The sequence below is a fragment of the Salmo salar genome, chromosome 05 (genome assembly GCF_965601325.2).
Source record: "Salmo salar chromosome 05, fSalSal1, whole genome shotgun sequence".
Classification (NCBI taxonomy): domain Eukaryota; kingdom Metazoa; phylum Chordata; class Actinopteri; order Salmoniformes; family Salmonidae; genus Salmo; species Salmo salar.
The window spans coordinates 87859957-87887081 of NC_138295.1; the positions used below are offsets into that span (position 1 = coordinate 87859957).

General features: G+C 42.2%; 1 protein-coding gene across 1 annotated transcript in view; it reads right to left on the minus strand.

Moving 5' to 3' along the window:
• The window catches only part of LOC106597380 (protein naked cuticle homolog 2-like), an 88180-nt gene extending 77409 nt beyond the window's left edge, over positions 1-10771 (minus strand). Inside the window, exons 1-3 of the mRNA XM_082975866.1 lie at positions 10444-10771; positions 10292-10318; positions 10073-10164 (exon numbers count right to left, since the gene is read on the minus strand). Coding sequence (XP_082831992.1) covers positions 10073-10164; positions 10292-10318; positions 10444-10468 — 144 coding nt within the window. The 5' untranslated portion in view covers positions 10469-10771. The remainder of the gene's footprint in view (positions 1-10072; positions 10165-10291; positions 10319-10443) is intronic.
• Between the last annotated feature and the right edge of the window lie 16354 nt (positions 10772-27125).

Here is a 27125-nt window from a genome sequence, read left to right on the forward strand (position 1 = left end):
TATTAATCCTACAGAGTCTAGTGAAAGGCTGGGTATTAATCCTACAGCCTAGTGAAAGGCTGGGTATTAATCCTACAGAGCCTAGTGAAAGGCTGGGTATTAATCCTACAGAGTCTAGTGAAAGGCTGGGTATTAACCCTACAGAGCCTAGTGAAAGGCTGGGTATTAATCCTACAGAGTCTAGTGAAAGGCTGGGTATTAATCCTACAGAGTCTAGTGAAAGGCTGGGTATTAACCCTACAGAGTCTAGTGAAAGGCTGGGTATTAATCCTACAGAGTCTAGTGAAAGGCTGGGTATTAATCCTACAGAGTCTAGTGAAAGGCTGGGTATTAATCCTACAGAGTCTAGTGAAAGGCTGGGTATTAACCCTACAGAGCCTAGTGAAAGGCTGGGTATTAATCCTACAGAGTCTAGTGAAAGGCTGGGTATTTGAAGTACAATAACACCATATAAATGGGAACCCCAGGTGAGATCATATTCTTATTTCAAGCAAATAAACATTTCAAAGGGGGTGCAGAGTACTACTCCTGTCTAATGCTGTCATTAATTTAAACAGGAAGTTAGTTAGTTAGTTCCTTGTTGTATAGAACAGTGATGCAGAATATGAGGTGACAGGCACAGCACCTACCTATGGAAACCATTTGAATTTCAGGCCCTGATCAAATCCAATTAGATTTATGAATAAAGTAACTCAGACAGTTGTACAACCAAAAATATAAACCAAAAAGACACTGGAAGACGGCACCCTACCTCCTTAAAAAGAGCAGTGTTGAGAAATTCAACAATTTAGTGCAGCATTGATATGCAGGTGTGAGATCTATGGATCTATGTCCAGACTAACCAAGCTATGCCGTACTATGCAATACCTATGCAGTAACCAAATTGCATTTAATCCCTCTGTATCTCTGTCAATCACCACATCCTCATCGGCAGACTCAATAGCCTTGGTTTCTCAAATGATTGTCTCGCCTGGTTTACCAACTACTTCACTGATAGAGTTCAGTGTGTCAAATCGGAGGTCCTGTTGTCCGGACCTCTGGTAGTCTCTATGGGGTGCCACAGGGTTCAAATCTTGGGCCGACTCTCTTCTCTGTATACATCAATGATGTCGCTCTTGCTGCGGGTGATTCTCTGATCCACCTCTACGCAGACGACAACATTCTGTATACTTCTGGCCCTTCTTTGGACACTGTGTTAACAGCCCTCCAGACGAGCTTCAATGCCATACAGCTCTCCTTCCGTGGCCTCCAACTGCTCTTAAATACAAGTAAAACTAAATGCATGCTATTCAATCGATCACTGCCTGCACCTGCCCGCCCGTCCAGCATCACTACTCTGGACGGCTCTGACTTAGAATATGTGGACAACTACAAATACCTAGGTGTCTGGTTAGACTGTAAGATCTCCTTCCAGACTCACATCAAACATCTCCAATCCAAAGTTAAATCTAGAATTAGCTTCCTATTTTGCAACAAAGCACCCTTCACTCATGCTGCCAAACATACCCTTGTAAAACTGACCATCCTACCGATCCTCGACTTTGGCGATGTCATTTACAAAATAGCCTCCAATAACCTACTCAATAAATCGGATGCAGTCTATCACAGTGCCATCTGTTTTGTCACCAAAGCCCCATATACTACCCACCACTGCGACCTGTACGCTCTCGTTGGCTGGCCCTCGCTTCATACCCGTCGCCAAACCAACTGGCTCCAGGTCATCTACAAGACCCTGCTAGGTAAAGTCCCCCCTTATCTCAGCTCGCTGGTCACCATAGCAGCACCCACCTGTAGCATGCGCTCCAGCAGGTATATCTCTCTGGTCACCCCCAAAGCCAATTCCTCCTTTGGCCGCCTCTCCTTCAAGTTCTCTGCTGCCAATGACTGGAACGAACTACAAAAATCTCTGAAACTGGAAACACTTATCTCCCTCACTAGCTTTAAGCACCAGCTGTCAGAGCAGCTCACAGATTACTGCACCTGTACATAGCCCATCTATAATTTAGCCAAACAACTACCTCTTCCCCTACTATATTTATTTATTTTGCTCCTTTCACCCCATTATTTCTATTTCTACTTTGCACTTTCTTCCACTACAAATCTACCATGCCAGTGTTTTAATTGCTATATTGTATTTACTTCGTCACCATGGCCATTTTTACCTTTACCTCCCTTATCTCACCTCATTTGCTCACATTGTATATAGACTTATTTTTCTACTGTATTATTGACTGTATGTTTGTTTTACTCCATGTGTAACTCTGTGTTGTTGTATGTGTCGAACTGCTTTGCTTTATTTTGGCCAGGTCACAATTGTAAATGAGAACTTGTTCTCAACTTGCCTACCTGGTTAAATAAAGGTGAAAAAAAATATATATTAAAAGTCCACACAACTCATCCACCCCCTACACAGAGCAAATTGAAAGTCAACAGGAAAAACAAGTGTTGGCTAGATGAGATTAAAAGGTCAGAGACCTTACAGTGTGGTGCCAGGACAACAACCTCTCCCTCAACGGAAGACACATTTCGGTTGAATGAATTCAGCTGTGCAACTGACTAGATACCCCCTTTACCTTCCCTTTCCCCATATTCCCATACACACATAACATGCACACACATGCATACTGACGCCACACACACATTCACACACACTTTCACACTCATACGCTGCTGCTAGTCATTTTACCCCTACATACAGTACATAACTACCTCAATTACCTTGTACCCCTGCACATCGACCCAGTACTGGTACTCCCTGTATATAGCCATGTTATTTCCTACTCCGTGTATATAGCCATGTTATTTCCTACTCCGTGTATATAGATAGCCATGTTGTTTTCTACTCCCTGTATATAGATAGCCATGTTATTTTCTACTCCGTGTATATAGCCATGTTATTTTCTACTTCCTGTATATAGCCATGTTATTTCTACTCCCTGTATATAGATAGCCATGTTGTTTTCTACTCCCTGTATATAGATAGCCATGTTATTTTCTACTCCGTGTATATAGCCATGTTATTTCCTACTCCGTGTATATAGATAGCCATGTTATTTTCTACTCCCTGTATATAGCCATGTTATTTTCTACTTCCTGTATATAGCCATGTTATTTCTACTCCCTGTATATAGATAGCCATGTTATTTTCTACTCCCTGTATATAGATAGCCATGTTATTTTCTACTCCCTGTATATAGATAGCCATGTTATTTTCTACTCCCTGTATATAGCCATGTTATTTTCTACTCCCTGTATATAGATAGCCATGTTATTTTCTACTCCCTGTATATAGATAGCCATGTTATTTTCTACTCCCTGTATATAGATAGCCATGTTATTTTCTACTCCCTGTATATAGCCATGTTATTTTCTACTCCCTGTATATAGATAGCCATGTTATTTTCTACTCCCTGTATATAGATAGCCATGTTATTTTCTACTCCCTGTATATAGATAGCCATGTTATTTTCTACTCCCTGTATATAGATAGCCATGTTATTTTCTACTCCCTGTATATAGATAGCCATGTTATTTTCTACTCCCTGTATATAGCCATGTTATTTTCTACTCCCTGTATATAGATAGCCATGTTATTTTCTACTCCCTGTATATAGATAGCCATGTTATTTTCTACTCCCTTTATATAGATAGCCATGTTATTTTCTACTCCCTGTATAGAGATAGCCATGTTATTTTCTACTCCCTGTATATAGCCATGTTATTTCCTACTTCCTGTATATAGATAGCCATGTTGTTTACTACTCCCTGTATATAGATAGCCATGTTATTTTCTACTCCCTGTATATAGCCATGTTATTTTCTACTTCCTGTATATAGATAGCCATGTTATTTTCTACTCCGTGTATATAGCCATGTTATTTTCTACTCCCTGTATATAGATAGCCATGTTATTTTCTACTTCCTGTATATAGCCATGTTATTTTCTACTCTCTGTATATAGCATGTTATTTTCTACTCCCTGTATATAGCCATGTTATTTCCTACTCCGTGTATATAAATAGCCATGTTATTTCCTACTCCCTGTATATAGATAGCCATGTTATTTTCTACTCCCTGTATATAGCCATGTTGTTTTCTACTCCCTGTATATAGCCATGTTGTTTTCTACTCCGTGTATATAGCCATGTTATTTTCTACTCCCTGTATATAGCCATGTTATTTTCTACTCCCTGTATATAGATAGCCATGTTATTTTCTACTCCCTATATATAGATAGCCATGTTATTTTCTACTCCCTGTATATAGCCATGTTATTTTCTACTTCCTGTATATAGATAGCCATGTTATTTTCTACTTCCTGTATATAGATAGCCATGTTATTTTCTACTCCCTGTATATAGCCATGTTATTTTCTACTCCCTGTATATAGCCATGTTATTTTCTACTCCCTGTATATAGATAGCCATGTTATTTTCTACTCCCTGTATATAGATAGCCATGTTATTTTCTACTCCCTGTATATAGCCATGTTATTTTCTACTTCCTGTATATAGATAGCCATGTTATTTTCTACTTCCTGTATATAGATAGCCATGTTATTTTCTACTCCCTGTATATAGCCATGTTATTTTCTACTTCCTGTATATAGCCATGTTATTTCTACTCCCTGTATATAGATAGCCATGTTATTTTCTACTCCCTGTATATAGCCATGTTATGTTCTACTTCCTGTATATAGATAGCCATGTTATTTTCTACTCCCTGTATATAGATAGCCATGTTATTTTCTACTCCCTGTATATAGATAGCCACGTTATTTTCTACTCCCTGTATATAGATAGCCATGTTATTTTATACTCCCTGTATATAGATAGCCATGTTATTTTATACTCCCTGTATATAGATAGCCATGTTATTTTCTACTCCCTGTATATAGATAGCCATGTTATTTTCTACTCCCTGTATATAGATAGCCATGTTATTTTCTACTCCCTGTATATAGATAGCCACGTTATTTTCTACTCCCTGTATATAGATAGCCATGTTATTTTCTACTCCCTGTATATAGATAGCCATGTTATTTCCTACTCCGTGTATATAGCCATGTTATGTTCTACTCCCTGTATATAGATAGCCATGTTATTTTCTACTCCCTGTATAGAGATAGCCATGTTGTTTTCTACTCCCTGTATATAGATAGCCATGTTATTTTCTACTCCCTGTATATAGCCATGTTATTTCCTACTCCGTGTATATAAATAGCCATGTTATTTCCTACTCCCTGTATATAGATAGCCATGTTATTTTCTACTCCCTGTATATAGCCATGTTGTTTTCTACTCCCTGTATATAGCCATGTTATTTTCTACTCCGTGTATATAGCCATGTTATTTTCTACTCCCTGTATATAGCCATGTTATTTTCTACTCCCTGTATATAGATAGCCATGTTATTTTCTACTCCCTATATATAGATAGCCATGTTATTTTCTACTCCCTGTATATAGCCATGTTATTTTCTACTCCCTGTATATAGATAGCCATGTTATTCCCTACTCCCTGTATATAGCCATGTTATTTTCTACTCCCTGTATATAGCCATGTTATTTTCTACTTCCTGTATATAGATAGCCATGTTATTTTCTACTTCCTGTATATAGCCATGTTATTTTCTACTTCCTGTATATAGATAGCCATGTTATTTTCTACTCCCTGTATATAGATAGCCATGTTATTTTCTACTCCCTGTATATAGCCATGCTATTTCTACTCCCTGTATATAGATAGCCATGTTATTTTCTACTTCCTGTATATAGCCATGTTATTTTCTACTTCCTGTATAAAGCCATGTTATTTTCTACACCCTGTATATAGATAGCCATGTTATTTTCTACTCCCTGTGTATAGATAGCCATGTTATTTTCTACTCCCTGTATATAGCCATGCTATTTCTACTCCCTGTATATAGATAGCCATGTTATTTTCTACTCCCTGTATATAGATAGCCATGTTATTTTCTACTCCCTGTATATAGATAGCCATGTTATTTTCTACTCCCTGTATATAGATAGCCATGTTATTTTCTACTCCCTGTATATAGATAGCCATGTTATTTTCTACTCCCTGTATATAGCCATGTTATTTTCTACTTCCTGTATATAGATAGCCATGTTATTTTCTACTTCCTGTATATAGCCATGTTATTTTCTACTTCCTGTATAAAGCCATGTTATTTTCTACTCCCTGTATATAGATAGCCATGTTATTTTCTACTTCCTGTATATAGCCATGTTATTTTCTACTCCCTGTATATAGATAGCCATGTTATTTTCTACTTCCTGTATATAGATAGCCATGTTATTTTCTACTCCCTGTATATAGCCATGTTATTTTCTACTCCCTGTATATAACCATGTTATTTTCTACTTCCTGTATATAGATAGCCATGTTATTTTCTACTCCCTGTATATAGATAGCCATGTTATTTTCTACTTCCTGTATATAGATAGCCATGTTATTTTCTACTCCCTGTATATAGATAGCCATGTTATTTTCTACTCCCTGTATATAGATAGCCATGTTATGTTCTACTTCCTGTATATAGATAGCCATGTTATTTTCTATTCCCTGTATATAGCCATGTTATTTTATACTTCCTGTATATAGATAGCCATGTTATTTTCTACTTCCTGTATATAGATAGCCATGTTATTTTCTACTCCCTGTATATAGATAGCCATGTTATTTTCTACTCCCTGTATATAGATAGCCATGTTATTTTCTATTCCCTGTATATAGATAGCCATGTTATTTTCTATTCCCTGTATATAGCCATGTTATTTTTACTTGTTATTTTTATTTGTTATTCACTGTCACAATGTTTTATTTTATCTTTAACTCTGCATTCTTGGAAAATAATAAAAATCTGTCGTTCTGCCCCTGAACAAGGCAGTTAACCCACTGTTCCAAGGCCGTCATTGAAAATAAGAATTTGTTCTTATTAACTGACTTGCCTAGCTAAATAAAGGTAAAATAAAAAATAAAAAAATAAAGTCAGCATTTCACTGTTAGTCTACACCTGTTGTTTACCAAAGATATGATATGAGTGGGACCAGCCCACCTCCTAAAGACTAATAACATCCCAGCATAAGCTGTTTGGTGGTATGTGTGTGTGTGTGTGTGTGTGTGTGTGTGTCTGCGTCTGTCTGTCTGTGGTGGTTTTCACCCTTAGGGAGGAGTGTGAGCAGGAATTCCTGTGAAGTGGAGGAAAGTTGTCTTTTAATACGCCCAGAGTGGGCGGTAATAACCCTCTGATACGATCCATAACTCCTGCAGTATTACAGACATGACAGCCGTACAGCCACCCACCTTAACGGGACCCACGTCACTACCTCTGACTGAACCAACTGATCACAATTCCTGTCTGAATGGTTCCGTTCCAAATGTCACCCTATTCCCTATATAGTGCACTACTTTAGACCAGAGCCCTATTCCCTATATAGTGTACTAGTTTTGACCAGGGCCCTGGTATGAAGGCTCTTTGCCCTGTCACACCCCTCAACATGACATGCTAATTGAAGTGATGTAACGTTATGCCATGGAGAGAGAGAGAGGAGGCTGCCCGCTGGGAGCTGCCATGGAGAGAGAGAGAGAGAGAGAGAGAGAGAGAGGAGGCTGCCCGCTGGGAGCTGCCATGGAGAGAGAGAGAGAGAGAGAGAGAGAGAGAGAGAGAGAGAAGGCTGTCCGCTGGGAGCTGCCATGGAGAGAGAGAGAGAGAGGAGGCTGCCCACTGGGAGCTGCCATGGAGAGAGAGAGAGAGGAGGCTGCCCGCTGGGAGCTGCCATGGAGAGAGAGAGGGAGAGAGGAGGCTGCCTGCTGGGAGCTGCCATGGAGAGAGAGAGAGAGGAGGCTGCCCACTGGGAGCTGCCATGGAGAGAGAGAGAGAGAGAGAGAGAGAGAGAGAGAGAGAGAGGAGGCTGCCTGCTGGGAGCTGCCATGGAGAGAGAGAGAGAGAGGAGGCTGCCCGCTGGGAGCTTCCATGGAGAGAGAGAGAGAGAGAGAGAGGAGGCTGCCCGCTGGGAGCTGCCATGGAGAGAGAGAGAGAGAGAGAGAGAGAGAGAGAGGAGGCTGCCCGCTGGGAGCTGCCATGGAGAGAGAGAGAGAGAGAGGAGGCTGCCTGCTGGGAGCTGCCATGGAGAGAGAGAGAGGAGGCTGCCCGCTGGGAGCTGCCATGGAGAGAGAGAGAGAGAGGAGGCTGCCCGCTGGGAGCTGCCATGGAGAGAGAGGGAGAGAGGAGGCTGCCTGCTGGGAGCTGCCATGGAGAGAGAGAGAGGAGGCTGCCCGCTGGGAGCTGCCATGGAGAGAGAGAGAGAGAGAGGAGGCTGCCTGCTGGGAGCTGCCATGGAGAGAGAGAGAGAGGAGGCTGCCCGCTGGGAGCTGCCATGGAGAGAGAGAGAGAGAGAGGAGGCTGCCTGCTGGGAGCTGCCATGGAGAGAGAGAGAGAGGAGGCTGCCTGCTGGGAGCTGCCATGGAGAGAGAGAGAGAGGAGGCTGCCTGCTGGGAGCTGCCATGGAGAGAGAGAGAGAGGAGGCTGCCTGCTGGGAGCTAGGCTGACTATAATAGGAGGCATTGAGAATAAGACAGCCAAAGCTCCCAGAGGGCTTAAAGCGGCAATCAGCAGTTGAAACAATAACAAAGTGTACTCCCCACTAAGGTTTTGCTAAAAAGCTGAGGGATGGAGTTGGAGAAATTGAACCACTCTCAAATTCATAGACAGAGATATGGATGCAAGGACTGACCATCCATGATATTCTGATGGGGTACGACAGTTGAACTAAGCTCATGAGACATTTATAAGTTATATTCTTCAAGAATCAATGGGAACAGATCATTCATTTATAAGTCCAGAAATGGAGGTAACAACTGCAAATTGCCCATTTAAGGCTGTTATAGCCTCCCCAGCACGCAGCCCAGCGAGGCTGTTATAACCACTTCAATATGCAGCCAAGCCAGGATGTTATAACCTGTCTAATATGCATCCCAGCCAGGCTGTTACCTCCCCAGCATGCAGCCCAGCGAGGCTGTTATAACCTCTTCAATATGCAGCCAAGCCAGGATGTTATAACCTGTCTAATATGCATCCCAGCCAGGCTGTTACCTCCCCAGCATGCAGCCCAGCGAGGCTGTTATAACCTCTTCAATATGCAGCCAAGCCAGGGTGTTATAACCTGTCTAATATGCATCCCAGCCAGGCTGTTACCTCCCCAGCATGCAGCCCAGCTAGAGGAATAACCACAGCACTGTTGTCCCAGTGCCAGATATGACAGAAACAACAACAACTCAAACCTGCAACTTCATACACATCAACATGTCTTTGCAAAGGCCTTTGAATGCTTACTTAATGACTATAGATCACAATGAGTTTTTTTCTGCTAGTGTGTGGTAGAGAGAGCATTTAATCTACAGGTAGAGGGAAAGGGATTATACAGCACTGTACTTCTGACAACCTGGAACTGCCAGACAGACTGAGACCACACCCCAGTCTGTGTCCTTTTCTAAATGAAGTACTGCAAACTTTCCCCTTCAGTCACCAACTCTTAGGCCATGCTTTACCGAATCTGTACACGCTTCTAGGAGGGAAAAACATGACTTGCAAACATACAAAATAAACGCTAGAAAACAACCTCGAGATTTTGGATATAAATCTTAATTTCGAGCATTAAATCTTTCATATCAATAAATTTCATTTTATAGAGCGCTAGTCCCCAAATGATGTCTGAATCATGAAGAAGTTCATTGATTTGTCCTCCTGGGGCTGCATGGGAAGGACCTTGTAATCACACCTGATCCCAACTGTAGACCATCTATGGACCATCTCATATGGGCAATTTGAAAATACAAACTTCTCAGCCTGTGTTAAAGAGTAATGTATTTTAATTATAATAGACTATTATCGAATTATTATTAGCATTATTAGCATTATTTTCAGTATCCAAATCATTATAATCATTAGCCACATTCTTATAATTATATATTTTTTGTATCATTTATCCAAGAAAGCGCATAGATTTTTTTTTTTTAAAGGTGTAAAATACAAGTGTTTCGTTTCTTACCTGAATGTTGTTCAGTTTGTGATCTGAGGCGCTGTACCTCTCGCATTCTTCCATCGCTCTTCGGAGGAAAGCGTTCACAACAAAACTGTCTCCTAGAAACCGGGGGAAATTATTATTAATATCAATGATACCAATTTGTGTGTAGATAATAAGATAATGTAAGGTTTAACACAAGGTTTAATGCGTTATTTCTAAAGGCTGATAGAGGTATATTCTCACCTTCGGGGTTCTCTCTACGTTTGCCCGCTTTAGATCACAGCACAATATGGAAATTCAAATGAGAAATTCGTTACAATGTGAACAAAATATTCATCAATGATTAATCAGTATGGAATATTCAAATGCAAATGTTTATAAGAGGTATATCTTACCATGTTTGGACTGAAGTTTCCCCATTTCCACGTCACTTTTTCCTTGATTAATGAACAGTTCTTTACCAATCCGTCATGGATAACCCAGTCTGCTGGTCAACATTGTCACATTGTGTCCGCGTTTTTGCAAGAAAATAGTCAAATGTAACTTTCCTCAAGCGCATTCAAAATGACCAATATATACACATGTTTTCTTTCGCTGTACAGAAACAACGCTGTTTCTCTCAAAACAAATCCCGAGAGAGGGGAGACTATAGTAGACTTGCTCTTTAGCGTCAGACAAGCCAACAGACTGACTGAATGGAAGAATGTGTGTCCGTCTGGCGGTAGCGTAGCGCAGAGCAGGAGACGCTCAGCTCAATCTGAGTAGAAGACATGGCTGTGGGCTTTACACCCTCAAAGTGTCTGCTAAATACCGTCCCCTGTTGGACTGATTTCAAACAGGTATTTACTTTTGCTGGTGATTTTGTTCCAGTATAACAATAAAAATCAAATCAAATCAAATCAGAAAATGTACACCTGTTTAGCAGATGTTATTGCGTGTGTAGCGAAGTGCTTGTGTTTCTAGCTCTAACAGTGCTGTAATATCTAAGAGTAATATCTAACAATTTCACAACAATATACACATCTAAAGTAAAGGAATGGAATTAAGAATATATAAATAGTTGGACGAGCGATGTCAAAGCGGCATAGACTAAGATACAGTACAATAGGATAGAATACAGTATATAGATATGAGATGAGTAATACATAGACTAAGATACAGTACAATAGGATAGAATACAGTATATAGATATGAGATGAGTAATACATAGACTAAGATACAGTACAATAGGATAGAATACAGTATATAGATATGAGATGAGTAATACATAGACTAAGATACAGTACAATAGGATAGAATACAGTATATAGATATGAGATGAGTAATACATAGACTAAGATACAGTACAATAGGATAGAATACAGTATATAGATATGAGATGAGTAATACATAGACTAAGATACAGTACAATAGGATAGAATACAGTATATAGATATGAGATGAGTAATACATAGACTAAGATACAGTACAATAGGATAGAATACAGTATATAGATATGAGATGAGTAATACATAGACTAAGATACAGTACAATAGGATAGAATACAGTATATAGATATGAGATGAGTAAAACATAGACTAAGATACAGTAGAATAGGATAGAATACAGTATATAGATATGAGATGAGTAATACATAGACTAAGATACAGTACAATAGGATAGAATACAGTATATAGATATGAGATGAGTAATACATAGACTAAGATACAGTACAATAGGCGTAATGCTGGTAGTGCTGGTGAGTTACCGCTGCTCTGATATCCAATAGTTCTTCCAGGCTGTATGGAATAACACCAAACAAATTCTGGCCTAATCATGTAAGAAACAACACATAAAAACACGAAATACTGCAAAATACAGTATATTTAGATATTAGGCCATGTTTGTGTCCAAACTGTTGAATCAGCATAAGTGAGTTCTTGTAACTTGACAATTTCCTAATGTTTCTATATGAAAGCCTGCTAGTATAAAAAAGATAGTGATAACTAACTTTCCCCTATTCATTTGGGAGTATAATATACAATGAGAGTATGATGTCTGTCAGAATGTAATGTTAGCCTTTGTGTCACACTATATCCTCAACATCTGCATTATCAACAGTGCATGAGTACCGGTACCGATTTCAGTCCAAATCAAGCACTGATTATCAAGGGCTTCGTCCCAAATAACACCCTAGAATTATCTTTCCTGGAAACCGCCGATATTGAATTTCATTGAATTCTACATCAGGCATAAATGAGCGTTTGGATTAGGAAAGTGTCCTCTCACAACCTCTACAAGCCAGAATGTTGAATTAAATGATATTTTAACGTACTTTACCGGTTGTCCTCTGTGCAGTTAGTCCTTTTCGTGGTAGGAATGTGATACAATATATGCACAGGGAAGTATAATTAAATCAACTTTCCATAAAACCGGTAATGACCTGAAGCATGCGCAGAACCATGTAAACGTGCACCAGCTCGGCAGTAGTCTGTCTATACATGGGTTGTGCGCATGTAGTTTCTTCTTGTGCGCATGCTTCAGGCGATGGAAATGTGAACGCACTACCAGCACTTTGAAAAGTTGATTTAAAGTTACTTTCCTGTGGATATATTGTCTCACATTGCTACCTGTAAATAAGGAGCAACTACATGGACAACCGGTAGAGGAAGTGAAAATATAATTTGGCTTGTTGTGACAGGACAATTTCCTGATCTAACTGCTCATTCATGCCTGATGTAGAATCCAATAACATTCACCATCAGGTTTCCAGGCTACCTATTCCCTATAGCAGGGCTATTCAACTCTTACCCTGTGAGGTTCGGAGCCTGCTGCTTTTCTGTTCTACCAGATCATTAATTACACCCAACTGGTGTCCCAGTGTAAATCACTTCCTGATTCCAATGAAAAAAGGCAGGGGAACTGGCTTCCAAGGTCCAGAGTTGAATTTGACCACTACTTTTGACCAGGACCTAAATAGGGAATGTGTTGCCATCTGGGATGCACAAAGGTCTTTGTTTCCTCCAAATACAAACAACAACCAACCTTCTAGAAAAAGACCCATTGTTCTCTAAACAGAAGCAAGGTAACATTGTGAAAATAGGCCTGAAATATCCATCAGTCACCTCCTTCTGAAGCGTAGCTGTCTGTTTAATCTGGTGGAGTTAAACAAGGCCCTAGTCACATGACCAACATTAGATGTTATGACTACTTTCTGCTCCAAGCGTCAACTTCAGCATGACGTAATGTCCTTCAATCACATGATGGTGTCTTACAAACATCCACAGCCATCCTACCTGTCCGATGTTGATTTAGGACCTGGACAGTTAAGATGTTTAGCATACAGTACACATCCTTCTTCTATTAATCAAAGGATGTGTTTGTATCTATCTGATGTCACACACACACACACACACACCCACACACACACACACACACACACACACACACACACACACACACACACCCACACACCCACGCACACGCACACGCACGCGCACGCACGCACACGCACGCACCCAAACGCACACGCACACGCACACGCACACACACACACACACACACACACACACACACACACACAGAGAGAAAAGAGAGAGGGACCACAGTGTGACATCACAGCAGTAATTTTTGTGATCTGTTGCCACAAGAAAAGGTCAACCAGTGAAGAACAAACACCATTGTAAATACAGCCCATATTTATTTTCCTTTTTGTACTTTAACTAATTGCACATCGTTATAACACTGTACATAGCCATAATGACATTTGAAATGTCTCTATTCCTTTTAAACTTTTGTGTTTATAATGTTTATTTTTTATTCTTTATTTCACTTTTGTTTATTATCTATTTTACTTGCTTTGGCAATGTAAACATATGTTTCCCATGCCAATAAAGCCCTTAAATTGAAATAAATTGAATTGAGTGAGAGAAAGAAAGAGAGCGAGAGAGAAGGGGGAGTGAGAGAGAGAGAGAGAGAGAGAGAGAGAGAGAGGGAGGGTGAGAGAGAGGGAAGGTGAGAGAGAGGGTGAGAGAGAGGGAGGGTGAGAGAGAGGGATGGTGAGAGAGATAGAGAGAGAGGGAGGGTGAGAGAAAGAAAGAGAGAGAGAGAGAGAGAGGGAGGGTGAGAGAGAGGGAAGGTGAGAGAGAGGGTGAGAGAGAGGGAGGGTGAGAGAGAGGGATGGTGAGAGAGATAGAGAGAGAGGGAGGGTGAGAGAAAGAAAGAGAGAGAGAGAAGAGAAAGGGAGGGTGAGAGAGAGAGCGAGGAGAGAGAAAGACTCAACAACAACCAAGCTCTGTCTTGCATAACAGAAATTCCTAGTGACATTCAACTTCCAATCCAAACAAATTAAACTGAATTACTGTACAGGAAAACAAAACCAAGACTGAAGAAAATCTAAAGCTGGCATCAGAACACAAGACAATGGAAAAACAGCCTTCGTTCTAGCTGCAATGAATCAGTCTGATGGCATGTTGGTAGTTGGACGTGGTGACAGTTCTGAAGCATGCTTGATCATGAAGACATTGTTATGTCTTCTGACTACTTCCCAACAACCACTGAAGTCTGTCTGTGTTTACATAGCCGCTACGACGCACTACCCATTCTACATCTGTCAGTACCAGCCAACACCCAGACTCCCATCTCCCATTCTGCATCTATCAGTACCAGCCACCACCCAGACTCACATCTCCCATTCTGCATCTATCAGTACCAGCCACCACCCAGACTCACATCTCCCATTCTGCATCTATCAGTACCAGCCACCATCCAGACTCACATCTCCCATTCTGCATCTATCAGTACCAGCCACCATCCAGACTCACATCTCCCATTCTGCATCTATCAGTACCAGCCAACACCCAGACTCCCATCTCCCATTCTGCATCTATCAGTACCAGCCACCATCCAGACTCACATCTCCCATTCTGCATCTATCAGTACCAGCCACCATCCAGACTCACATCTCCCATTCTGCATCTATCAGTACCAGCCAACACCCAGGCTCACATCTCCCATTCTGCATCTATCAGTACCAGCCAACACCGACTCCCATCTCCCATTCTGCATCTATCAGTACCAGCCACCATCCAGACTCACATCTCCCATTCTGCATCTATCAGTACCAGCCAACACCCAGGCTCACATCTCCCATTCTGCATCTATCAGTACCAGCCAACACCCAGACTCACATCTCCCATTCTGCATCTATCTGTACCAGCCACCATCCAGACTCGCATCTCCCATTCTGCATCTATCAGTACCAGCCAACACCCAGACTCACATCTCCCATTCTGCATCTATCAGTACCAGCCACCATCCAGACTCACATCTCCCATTCTGCATCTATCAGTACCAGCCACCATCCAGACTCACATCTCCCATTCTGCATCTATCAGTACCAGCCACCATCCAGACTCACATCTCCCATTCTGCATCTATCAGTACCAGCCAACACCCAGACTCACATCTCCCATTCTGCATCTATCTGTACCAGCCACCATCCAGACTCGCATCTCCCATTCTGCATCTATCAGTACCAGCCAACACCCAGACTCACATCTCCCATTCTGCATCTATCAGTACCAGCCAACACCCAGACTCACATCTCCCATTCTGCATCTATCAGTACCAGCCACCATCCAGACTCACATCTCCCATTCTGCATCTATCAGTACCAGCCAACACCCAGACTCACATCTCCCATTCTGCATCTATCAGTACCAGCCACCATCCAGACTCACATCTCCCATTCTGCATCTATCAGTACCAGCCACCATCCAGACTCACATCTCCCATTCTGCATCTATCAGTACCAGCCACCATCCAGACTCACATCTCCCATTCTGCATCTATCAGTACCAGCCAACACCCAGACTCACATCTCCCATTCTGCATCTATCAGTACCAGCCAACACCCAGACTCACATCTCCCATTCTGCATCTATCAGTACCAGCCACAATCCAGACTCACATCTCCCATTCTGCATCTATCAGTACCAGCCACCACCCAGACTCACATCTCCCATTCTGCATCTATCAGTACCAGCCAACACCCAGACTCACATCTCCCATTCTGCATCTATCAGTACCAGCCACCATCCAGACTCACTTCTCCCATTCTGCATCTATCAGTACCAGCCAACACCCAGACTCACATCTCCCATTCTGCATCTATCAGTACCAGCCACCATCCAGACTCACATCTCCCATTCTGCATCTATCAGTACCAGCCACAATCCAGACTCACATCTCCCATTCTGCATCTATCAGTACCAGCCACCACCCAGGCTCACATCTCCCATTCTGCATCTATCAGTACCAGCCAACACCCAGACTCACATCTCCCATTCTGCATCTATCAGTACCAGCCACCATCCAGACTCACTTCTCCCATTCTGCATCTATCAGTACCAGCCAACACCCAGACTCACATCTCCCATTCTGCATCTATCAGTACCAGCCACCACCCAGGCTCACATCTCCCATTCTGCATCTATCAGTACCAGCCAACACCCAGACTCACATCTCCCATTCTGCATCTATCAGTACCAGCCAACACCCAGACTCACATCTCCCATTCTGCATCTATCAGTACCAGCCAACACCCAGACTCACATCTCCCATTCTGCATATATCAGTACCAGCCAACACCCAGACTCACATCTCCCATTCTGCATCTAGCAGTACCAGCCAACACCCAGACTCACATCTCCCATTCTGCATCTATCAGTACCAGCCACCACCCAGACTCACATCCCTCATTCTGCATCTATCAGTACCAGCCACCATCCAGACTCACATCTCCCATTCTGCATCTATCAGTACCAGCCAACACCCAGGCTCACATCTCCCATTCTGCATCTATCAGTACCAGCCACCATCCAGACTCACATCTCCCATTCTGCATCTATCAGTACCAGCCAACACCCAGACTCCCATCTCCCATTCTGCATCTATCAGTACCAGCCACCATCCAGACTCACATCTCCCATTCTGCATCTATCAGTACCAGCCACCATCCAGACTCACATCTCCCATTCTGCATCTATCAGTACCAGCCACCATCCAGACTCACATCTCCCATTCTGCATCTATCAGTACCAGCCACCATCCAGACTCGCATCTCCCATTCTGCATCTATCAGTACCAGCCAACACCCAGACTCACATCCCTCATTCTGCATCTATCAGTACCAGCCACCATCCAGACTCACATCTCCCATTCTGCATCTATCAGTACCAGCCACCATCCAGACTCACATCTCCCATTCTGCATCTATCAGTACCAGCCACCATCCAGACTCACATCTCCCATTCTGCATCTATCAGTACCAGCCACCATCCAGACTCACATCTCCCATTCTGCATCTATCAGTACCAGCCAACACCCAGGCTCACATCTCCCATTCTGTATCTATCAGTACCAGCCTACACCCAGACTCACATCTCCCATTCTGCATGTATCAGTACCAGCCAACACCCAGACTCACATCTCCCATTCTGCATCTATCAGTACCAGCCAACACCCAGACTCACATCTCCCATTCTGCATCTATCTGTACCAGCCACCATCCAGACTCACATCTCCCATTCTGCATCTATCAGTACCAGCCACCATCCAGACTCCAGACTCACATCTCCCATTCTGCATCTATCAGTACCAGCCAACACCCAGACTCACATCTCCCATTCTGCATCTATCAGTACCAGCCACCACCCAGACTCACATCTCCCATTCTGCATCTATCAGTACCAGCCAACACCCAGACTCACATCTCCCATTCTGCATCTAGCAGTACCAGCCACCACCCAGGCTCACATCTCCCATTCTGCATCTATCAGTACCAGCCAACACCCAGACTCACATTTCCCATAAGGACTTTGTCCTTCAGCAACCTACATAGAGTTGCAAAATTACGATTATTTTCCCAAAATTCCCTGGTTTTTCAGAAATAACAGTTAGTAAGCAGGAAACTCTGAATCCTCCAACCAAGATTTCTGGAAAACTTCTAGGAATTTGGGAACTTTCCTGCAATTTTGCAACCCTAATCGTGCACCGCAGATCCCCCGAAAGTTTCCACCAATGGTGTTATTATTACTTCAAGTGTAAAATATGATCATGTTTCCTTCTTGTGTCTTCTGAGTGGCAGCCCACAGGTGCAATGTGGGAAATAACCAATTGAAAATGTATGAACGGAATATGAATTGATATGAATTTAAATATTATACCTGTAAAATCTGAAAATAAATAAAAAGTTAAACCAATGGTTTCCCATGTTTGACTGTATTAAGACGTGTAATGACCCTACTAATACCCACCAATGGGACTGTAGTCAGACAGGGAGCTAGCCTTTTGCTGTTTCTACATCTTTCTCTCATTCTCTACACACACACACACACACACACACACACACACACACACACACACACACACACACACACACACACACACACACACACACACACACACACACACACACACACACACACACACACACACACACACACACACACCCTGGCTGAAAGAGGGAAGCTCTGTCTCAGATCACTCTCGGGGGTTGACAGACATTTCCACAGCAGCTCTCTTTGATCCTTGTTGCAGCGCCCAATTACCATGGTCTCTCTGCCTAATGCCACCCTATTCCCTACATAGAGCACTACTTTTGACCAGGGCCCATAGGGTTCTGGACGAAAATAGTGCAGTTCATAGGTAATATCAGAGATGCACAATATATCTGTAAGCATATCGGCATCGGCCAGATGTCCAGTTTAAAGCCGATGTGTAAAACCGATGTCAAAGCTGACATGCATATAACGTAGGTAGATGACGTAATGACGCCACGAAGAATACAGCGCTACACAGCATTCCTAACCTGGCCCACAATGTCTGCAGTGTGGATTTTATTTAACAAAAAATATTCAACCTTTATTTAACTAGGCAAGTCAGTTAAGAAAAAATGACGGCCTACCCCGGCCAAACCCGGATGACTCTGGGCCAAATGTGCGCCGCCCTATGGGACTCCCAATCACGGCTGGATGTGATGCAGCCTGGAACCAGGGACTACAGTGAAGTAAGGTATCACTCTCCTCTTCTCTCTTTATAAGGTATCTCTCTCCTCTTCTCTCTTTAGAAGGTATCTCTCTCCTCTCCTCTTCTCTCTTTAGAAGGTATCTCTCTCCTCTCTTCTCTTTAGAAGGTATCTCTCTCCTCTTCTCTCTTTAGAAGGTATCTCTCTCCTCTCCTCTTCTCTCTTTAGAAGGTATCTCTCTCCTCTCCTCTTCTCTCTTTAGAAGGTATCTCTCTCCTCTCCTCTTCTCTCTTTATAAGGTATCTCTCTCCTCTCCTCTCTTTAGAAGGTATCTCTCTCCTCTTCTCTCTTTAGAAGGTATCTCTCTCCACTTCTCTCTTTAGAAGGTATCTCTCTCCTCTCCTCTCTTTAGAAGGTATCTCTCTCCTCTTCTCTCTTTAGAAGGTATCTCTCTCCACTTCTCTCTTTAGAAGGTATCTCTCTCCTCTTCTCTCTTTAGAAGGTATCTCTCTCCTCTTCACTCTTTAGAAGGTATCTCTCTCCTCTCTTCTCTTTAGAAGGTATCTCTCTCCTCTTCTCTCTTTAGAAGGTACCTCTCTCCTCTCCTCTCTTCTCTTTAGAAGGTATCTCTCTCCTCCTTCTCTTTAGAAGGTATCTCTCTGCTCTTCTCTCTTTAGAAGGTACCTCTCTCCTCTCCTCTCTTCTCTTTAGAAGGTATCTCTCTCCTCTCTTCTCTTTAGAAGGTATCTCTCTCCTCTTCTCTCTTTAGAAGGTATCTCTCTCCTCTCCTCTCCTCTCCTCTTCTCTCTTTAGAAGGTACCTCTCTCCTCTTCTCTCTTTAGAAGGTATCTCTCTCCTCTCTTCTCTTTAGAAGGTATCTCTCTCCTCTTCTCTCTTTAGAAGGTACCTCTCTCCTCTTCTCTCTTTACAAGGTATCTCTCTCCTCTTCTCTCTTTAGAAGGTATCTCTCTCCTCTTCTCTCTTTAGAAGGTACCTCTCTCCTCTCCTCTCTTTAGAAGGTATCTCTCTCCTCTCCTCTCTTCTCTTTAGAAGGTATCTCTCTCCTCTTCTCTCTTTAGAAGGTATCTCTCTCCTCTCCTCTTCTCTCTTTAGAAGGTATCTCTCTCCTCTCCTCTCTTTAGAAGGTATCTCTCTCCTCTTCTCTCTTTAGAAGGTATCTCTCTCCTCTTCTCTCTTTAGAAGGTATCTCTCTCCTCTTCTCTCTTTAGAAGGTATCTCTCTCCTCTTCTCTCTTTATAAGGTATCTCTCTCCTCTTCTCTCTTTAGAAGGTATCTCTCTCCTCTTCTCTCTTTAGAAGGTATCTCTCTCCTCTTCACTCTTTAGAAGGTATCTCTCTCCTCTCCTCGTCTCTCTTTAGAAGGTATCTCTCTCCTCTTCTCTCTTTATAAGGTATCTCTCTCCTCTTCTCTCTTTAGAAGGTATCTCTCTCCTCTTCTCTCTTTAGAAGGTATCTCTCTCCTCTCCTCTTCTCTATTTAGAAGGTATCTCTCTCCTCTTCTCTCTTTAGAAGGTATCTCTCTCCTCTCCTCTCTTTAGAAGGTATCTCTCTCCTCTCCTCTCTTTAGAAGGTATCTCTCTCCTCTCCTCGTCTCTCTTTAGAAGGTATCTCTCTCCTCTTCTCTCTTTATAAGGTATCTCTCTCCTCTTCTCTCTTTAGAAGGTATCTCTCTCCTCTTCTCTCTTTAGAAGGTATCTCTCTCCTCTCCTCTTCTCTATTTAGAAGGTATCTCTCTCCTCTTCTCTCTTTAGAAGGTATCTCTCTCCTCTCCTCTCTTTAGAAGGTATCTCTCTCCTCTTCTCTCTTTAGAAGGTATCTCTCTCCTCTCCTCTCCTCTCTTTAGAAGGTATCTCTCTCCTCTTCTCTCTTTAGAAGGTATCTCTCTCCTCGTCTCTCTTTAGAAGGTATCTCTCTCCTCTCCTCTCTTTAGAAGGTATCTCTCTCCTCTTCTCTCTTTAGAAGGTATCTCTCTCCTCTTCTCTCTTTAGAAGGTATCTCTCTCCTCGTCTCTCTTTATAAGGTATCTCTCTCCTCTCCTCTCTTTAGAAGGTATCTCTCTCCTCTCCTCTCTTTAGAAGGTATCTCTCTCCTCTTCTCTCTTTAGAAGGTATCTCTCTCCTCGTCTCTCTTTATAAGGTATCTCTCTCCTCTCCTCTCTTTAGAAGGTATCTCTCTCCTCTCCTCTCTTTAGAAGGTATCTCTCTCCTCTCTTCTCTTTAGAAGGTATCTCTCTCCTCTCCTCTCTTTAGAAGGTATCGCTCTCCTCTCCTCTCTTTATAAGGTATCTCTCTCCTCTTCTCTCTTTAGAAGGTATCTCTCTCCTCTTCTCTCTTTAGAAGGTATCTCTCTCCTCTCCTCTTCTCTCTTTAGAAGGTATCTCTCTCCTCTTCTCTCTTTAGAAGGTATCTCTCTCCTCTCCTCTCTTTAGAAGGTATCTCTCTCCTCTTCTCTCTTTAGAAGGTATCTCTCTCCTCTTCTCTCTTTAGAAGGTATCTCTCTCCTCTCCTCTCTTTAGAAGGTATCTCTCTCCTCTCCTCTTCTCTCTTTAGAAGGTATCTCTCTCCTCTCCTCTTCTCTCTTTAGAAGGTATCTCTCTCCTCTTCTCTCTTTAGAAGGTATCGCTCTCCTCTCTTCTCTTTAGAAGGTATCTCTCTCCTCTTCTCTCTTTATAAGGTATCTCTCTCCTCTTCTCTCTTTATAAGGTATCTCTCTCCTCTTCTCTCTTTATAAGGTATCTCTCTCCTCTCCTCTCTTTAGAAGGTATCTCTCTCCTCTCCTCTCTTTAGAAGGTATCTCTCTCCTCTTCTCTCTTTATAAGGTATCTCTCTCCTCTCCTCTCTTTAGAAGGTATCTCTCTCCTCTCCTCTCTTTAGAAGGTATCTCTCTCCTCTTCTCTCTTTAGAAGGTCTCTCTCTCCTCTCCTCTCTTTAGAAGGTATCTCTCTCCTCTCCTCTCTTTAGAAGGTATCTCTCTCCTCGTCTCTCTTTATAAGGTATCTCTCTCCTCTCCTCTCTTTATAAGGTATCTCTCTTTTTTTCTTCTCTCTTTATAAGGTATCTCTCTCCTCTTCTCTCTTTATAAGGTATCTCTCTCCTCTTCTCTCTTTAGAAGGTACCTCTCTCCTCTCCTCTCTTTAGAAGGTATCTCTCTCCTCTTCTCTCTTTAGAAGGTATCTTTCTCCTCGTCTCTCTTTATAAGGTATCTCTCTCCTCTCCTCTCTTTATAAGGTATCTCTCTTTTTTCTTCTCTCTTTATAAGGTATCTCTCTCCTCTTCTCTCTTTATAAGGTATCTCTCTCCTCTTCCCTCTTTAGAAGGTACCTCTCTCCTCTCCTCTCTTTAGAAGGTATCTCTCTCCTCTTCTCTCTTTAGAAGGTATCTCTCTCCTCGTCTCTCTTTATAAGGTATCTCTCTCCTCTCCTCTCTTTATAAGGTATCTCTCTTTTTTTCTTCTCTCTTTATAAGGTATCTCTCTCCTCTTCTCTCTTTAGAAGGTATCTCTCTCCTCTTCTCTCTTTAGAAGGTATCTCTCTCCTCTCCTCTTCTCTCTTTAGAAGGTATCTCTCTCCTCTTCTCTCTTTAGAAGGTATCTCTCTCCTCTCCTCTCTTTAGAAGGTATCTCTCTCCTCTCCTCTTCTCTCTTTAGAAGGTATCTCTCTCCTCTCCTCTCTTTAGAAGGTATCTCTCTCCTCTTCTCTCTTTAGAAGGTATCTCTCTCCTCTTCTCTTTTTAGAAGGTATCTCTCTCCTCTCCTCTTCTCTCTTTAGAAGGTATCTCTCTCCTCTCCTCTCCTCTCTTTAGAAGGTATCTCTCTCCTCTTCTCTCTTTAGAAGGTATCTCTCTCCTCTTCTCTCTTTAGAAGGTATCTCTCTCCTCTTCTCTCTTTATAAGGTATCTCTCTCCTCTCCTCTTCTCTCTTTATAAGGTATCTCTCTCCTCTTCTCTCTTTAGAAGGTATCTCTCTCCTCTTCTCTCTTTAGAAGGTATCTCTCTCCTCTCCTCTCTTTAGAAGGTATCTCTCTCCTCTTCTCTCTTTATAAGGTATCTCTCTCCTCTTCTCTCTTTAGAAGGTATCTCTCTCCTCTTCTCTCTTTAGAAGGTATCCCTCTCCTCTTCTCTCTTTAGAAGGTATCTCTCTCCTCTCCTCTTCTCTCTTTAGAAGGTATCTCTCTCCTCTTCTCTCTTTAGAAGGTATCTCTCTCCACTTCTCTCTTTAGAAGGTATCTCTCTCCTCTCCTCTCTTTAGAAGGTATCTCTCTCCTCTTCTCTCTTTAGAAGGTATCTCTCTCCACTTCTCTCTTTAGAAGGTATCTCTCTCCTCTTCTCTCTTTAGAAGGTATCTCTCTCCTCTTCTCTCTTTAGAAGGTATCTCTCTCCTCTCTTCTCTTTAGAAGGTATCTCTCTCCTCTTCTCTCTTTAGAAGGTACCTCTCTCCTCTCCTCTCTTCTCTTTAGAAGGTATCTCTCTCCTCTCCTCTTCTCTCTTTAGAAGGTATCTCTCTCCTCTCCTCTCCTCTCCTCTTCTCTCTTTAGAAGGTACCTCTCTCCTCTTCTCTCTTTATAAGGTATCTCTCTCCTCTTCTCTCTTTAGAAGGTATCTCTCTCCCCTCCTCTCTTTAGAAGGTATCTCTCTCCTCTTCTCTCTTTAGAAGGTATCTCTCTCCTCGTCTCTCTTTATAAGGTATCTCTCTCCTCTCCTCTCTTTATAAGGTATCTCTCTTTTTCTTCTCTCTTTATATGGTATCTCTCTCCTCTTCTCTCTTTAGAAGGTATCTCTCTCCTCTTCTCTCTTTAGAAGGTATCTCTCTCCTCTCCTCTTCTCTCTTTAGAAGGTATCTCTCTCCTCTTCTCTCTTTAGAAGGTATCTCTCTCCTCTCCTCTCTTTAGAAGGTATCTCTCTCCTCTCCTCTTCTCTCTTTAGAAGGTATCTCTCTCCTCTCCTCTCTTTAGAAGGTATCTCTCTCCTCTTCTCTCTTTAGAAGGTATCTCTCTCCTCTTCTCTTTTTAGAAGGTATCTCTCTCCTCTCCTCTTCTCTCTTTAGAAGGTATCTCTCTCCTCTCCTCTCCTCTCTTTAGAAGGTATCTCTCTCCTCTTCTCTCTTTAGAAGGTATCTCTCTCCTCTTCTCTCTTTAGAAGGTATCTCTCTCCTCTTCTCTCTTTATAAGGTATCTCTCTCCTCTCCTCTTCTCTCTTTATAAGGTATCTCTCTCCTCTTCTCTCTTTAGAAGGTATCTCTCTCCACTTCTCTCTTTAGAAGGTATCTCTCTCCTCTCCTCTCTTTAGAAGGTATCTCTCTCCTCTTCTCTCTTTAGAAGGTATCTCTCTCCACTTCTCTCTTTAGAAGGTATCTCTCTCCTCTTCTCTCTTTAGAAGGTATCTCTCTCCTCTTCTCTCTTTAGAAGGTATCTCTCTCCTCTCTTCTCTTTAGAAGGTATCTCTCTCCTCTTCTCTCTTTAGAAGGTACCTCTCTCCTCTCCTCTCTTCTCTTTAGAAGGTATCTCTCTCCTCTCCTCTTCTCTCTTTAGAAGGTATCTCTCTCCTCTCCTCTCCTCTCCTCTTCTCTCTTTAGAAGGTACCTCTCTCCTCTTCTCTCTTTATAAGGTATCTCTCTCCTCTTCTCTCTTTAGAAGGTATCTCTCTCCCCTCCTCTCTTTAGAAGGTATCTCTCTCCTCTTCTCTCTTTAGAAGGTATCTCTCTCCTCGTCTCTCTTTATAAGGTATCTCTCTCCTCTCCTCTCTTTATAAGGTATCTCTCTTTTTTCTTCTCTCTTTATATGGTATCTCTCTCCTCTTCTCTCTTTAGAAGGTATCTCTCTCCTCTTCTCTCTTTAGAAGGTATCTCTCTCCTCTCCTCTTCTCTCTTTAGAAGGTATCTCTCTCCTCTCCTCTCTTTAGAAGGTATCTCTCTCCTCTCCTCTCTTTAGAAGGTATCTCTCTCCTCTTCTCTCTTTAGAAGGTCTCTCTCTCCTCTCCTCTCTTTAGAAGGTATCTCTCTCCTCTCCTCTCTTTAGAAGGTATCTCTCTCCTCGTCTCTCTTTATAAGGTATCTCTCTCCTCTCCTCTCTTTATAAGGTATCTCTCTTTTTTCTTCTCTCTTTATAAGGTATCTCTCTCCTCTTCTCTCTTTATAAGGTATCTCTCTCCTCTTCTCTCTTTAGAAGGTACCTCTCTCCTCTCCTCTCTTTAGAAGGTATCTCTCTCCTCTTCTCTCTTTAGAAGGTATCTTTCTCCTCGTCTCTCTTTATAAGGTATCTCTCTCCTCTCCTCTCTTTATAAGGTATCTCTCTTTTTTCTTCTCTCTTTATAAGGTATCTCTCTCCTCTTCTCTCTTTATAAGGTATCTCTCTCCTCTTCCCTCTTTAGAAGGTACCTCTCTCCTCTCCTCTCTTTAGAAGGTATCTCTCTCCTCTTCTCTCTTTAGAAGGTATCTCTCTCCTCGTCTCTCTTTATAAGGTATCTCTCTCCTCTCCTCTCTTTATAAGGTATCTCTCTTTTTTCTTCTCTCTTTATAAGGTATCTCTCTCCTCTTCTCTCTTTAGAAGGTATCTCTCTCCTCTTCTCTCTTTAGAAGGTATCTCTCTCCTCTCCTCTTCTCTCTTTAGAAGGTATCTCTCTCCTCTTCTCTCTTTAGAAGGTATCTCTCTCCTCTCCTCTCTTTAGAAGGTATCTCTCTCCTCTCCTCTTCTCTCTTTAGAAGGTATCTCTCTCCTCTCCTCTCTTTAGAAGGTATCTCTCTCCTCTTCTCTCTTTAGAAGGTATCTCTCTCCTCTTCTCTTTTTAGAAGGTATCTCTCTCCTCTCCTCTTCTCTCTTTAGAAGGTATCTCTCTCCTCTCCTCTCCTCTCTTTAGAAGGTATCTCTCTCCTCTTCTCTCTTTAGAAGGTATCTCTCTCCTCTTCTCTCTTTAGAAGGTATCTCTCTCCTCTTCTCTCTTTATAAGGTATCTCTCTCCTCTCCTCTTCTCTCTTTATAAGGTATCTCTCTCCTCTTCTCTCTTTAGAAGGTATCTCTCTCCTCTTCTCTCTTTAGAAGGTATCTCTCTCCTCTCCTCTCTTTAGAAGGTATCTCTCTCCTCTTCTCTCTTTATAAGGTATCTCTCTCCTCTTCTCTCTTTAGAAGGTATCTCTCTCCTCTTCTCTCTTTAGAAGGTATCCCTCTCCTCTTCTCTCTTTAGAAGGTATCTCTCTCCTCTCCTCTTCTCTCTTTAGAAGGTATCTCTCTCCTCTTCTCTCTTTAGAAGGTATCTCTCTCCACTTCTCTCTTTAGAAGGTATCTCTCTCCTCTCCTCTCTTTAGAAGGTATCTCTCTCCTCTTCTCTCTTTAGAAGGTATCTCTCTCCACTTCTCTCTTTAGAAGGTATCTCTCTCCTCTTCTCTCTTTAGAAGGTATCTCTCTCCTCTTCTCTCTTTAGAAGGTATCTCTCTCCTCTCTTCTCTTTAGAAGGTATCTCTCTCCTCTTCTCTCTTTAGAAGGTACCTCTCTCCTCTCCTCTCTTCTCTTTAGAAGGTATCTCTCTCCTCTCCTCTTCTCTCTTTAGAAGGTATCTCTCTCCTCTCCTCTCCTCTCCTCTTCTCTCTTTAGAAGGTACCTCTCTCCTCTTCTCTCTTTATAAGGTATCTCTCTCCTCTTCTCTCTTTAGAAGGTATCTCTCTCCCTCCTCTCTTTAGAAGGTATCTCTCTCCTCTTCTCTCTTTAGAAGGTATCTCTCTCCTCGTCTCTCTTTATAAGGTATCTCTCTCCTCTCCTCTCTTTATAAGGTATCTCTCTTTTTCTTCTCTCTTTATATGGTATCTCTCTCCTCTTCTCTCTTTAGAAGGTATCTCTCTCCTCTTCTCTCTTTAGAAGGTATCTCTCTCCTCTCCTCTTCTCTCTTTAGAAGGTATCTCTCTCCTCTTCTCTCTTTAGAAGGTATCTCTCTCCTCTCCTCTCTTTAGAAGGTATCTCTCTCCTCTCCTCTTCTCTCTTTAGAAGGTATCTCTCTCCTCTCCTCTCTTTAGAAGGTATCTCTCTCCTCTTCTCTCTTTAGAAGGTATCTCTCTCCTCTTCTCTTTT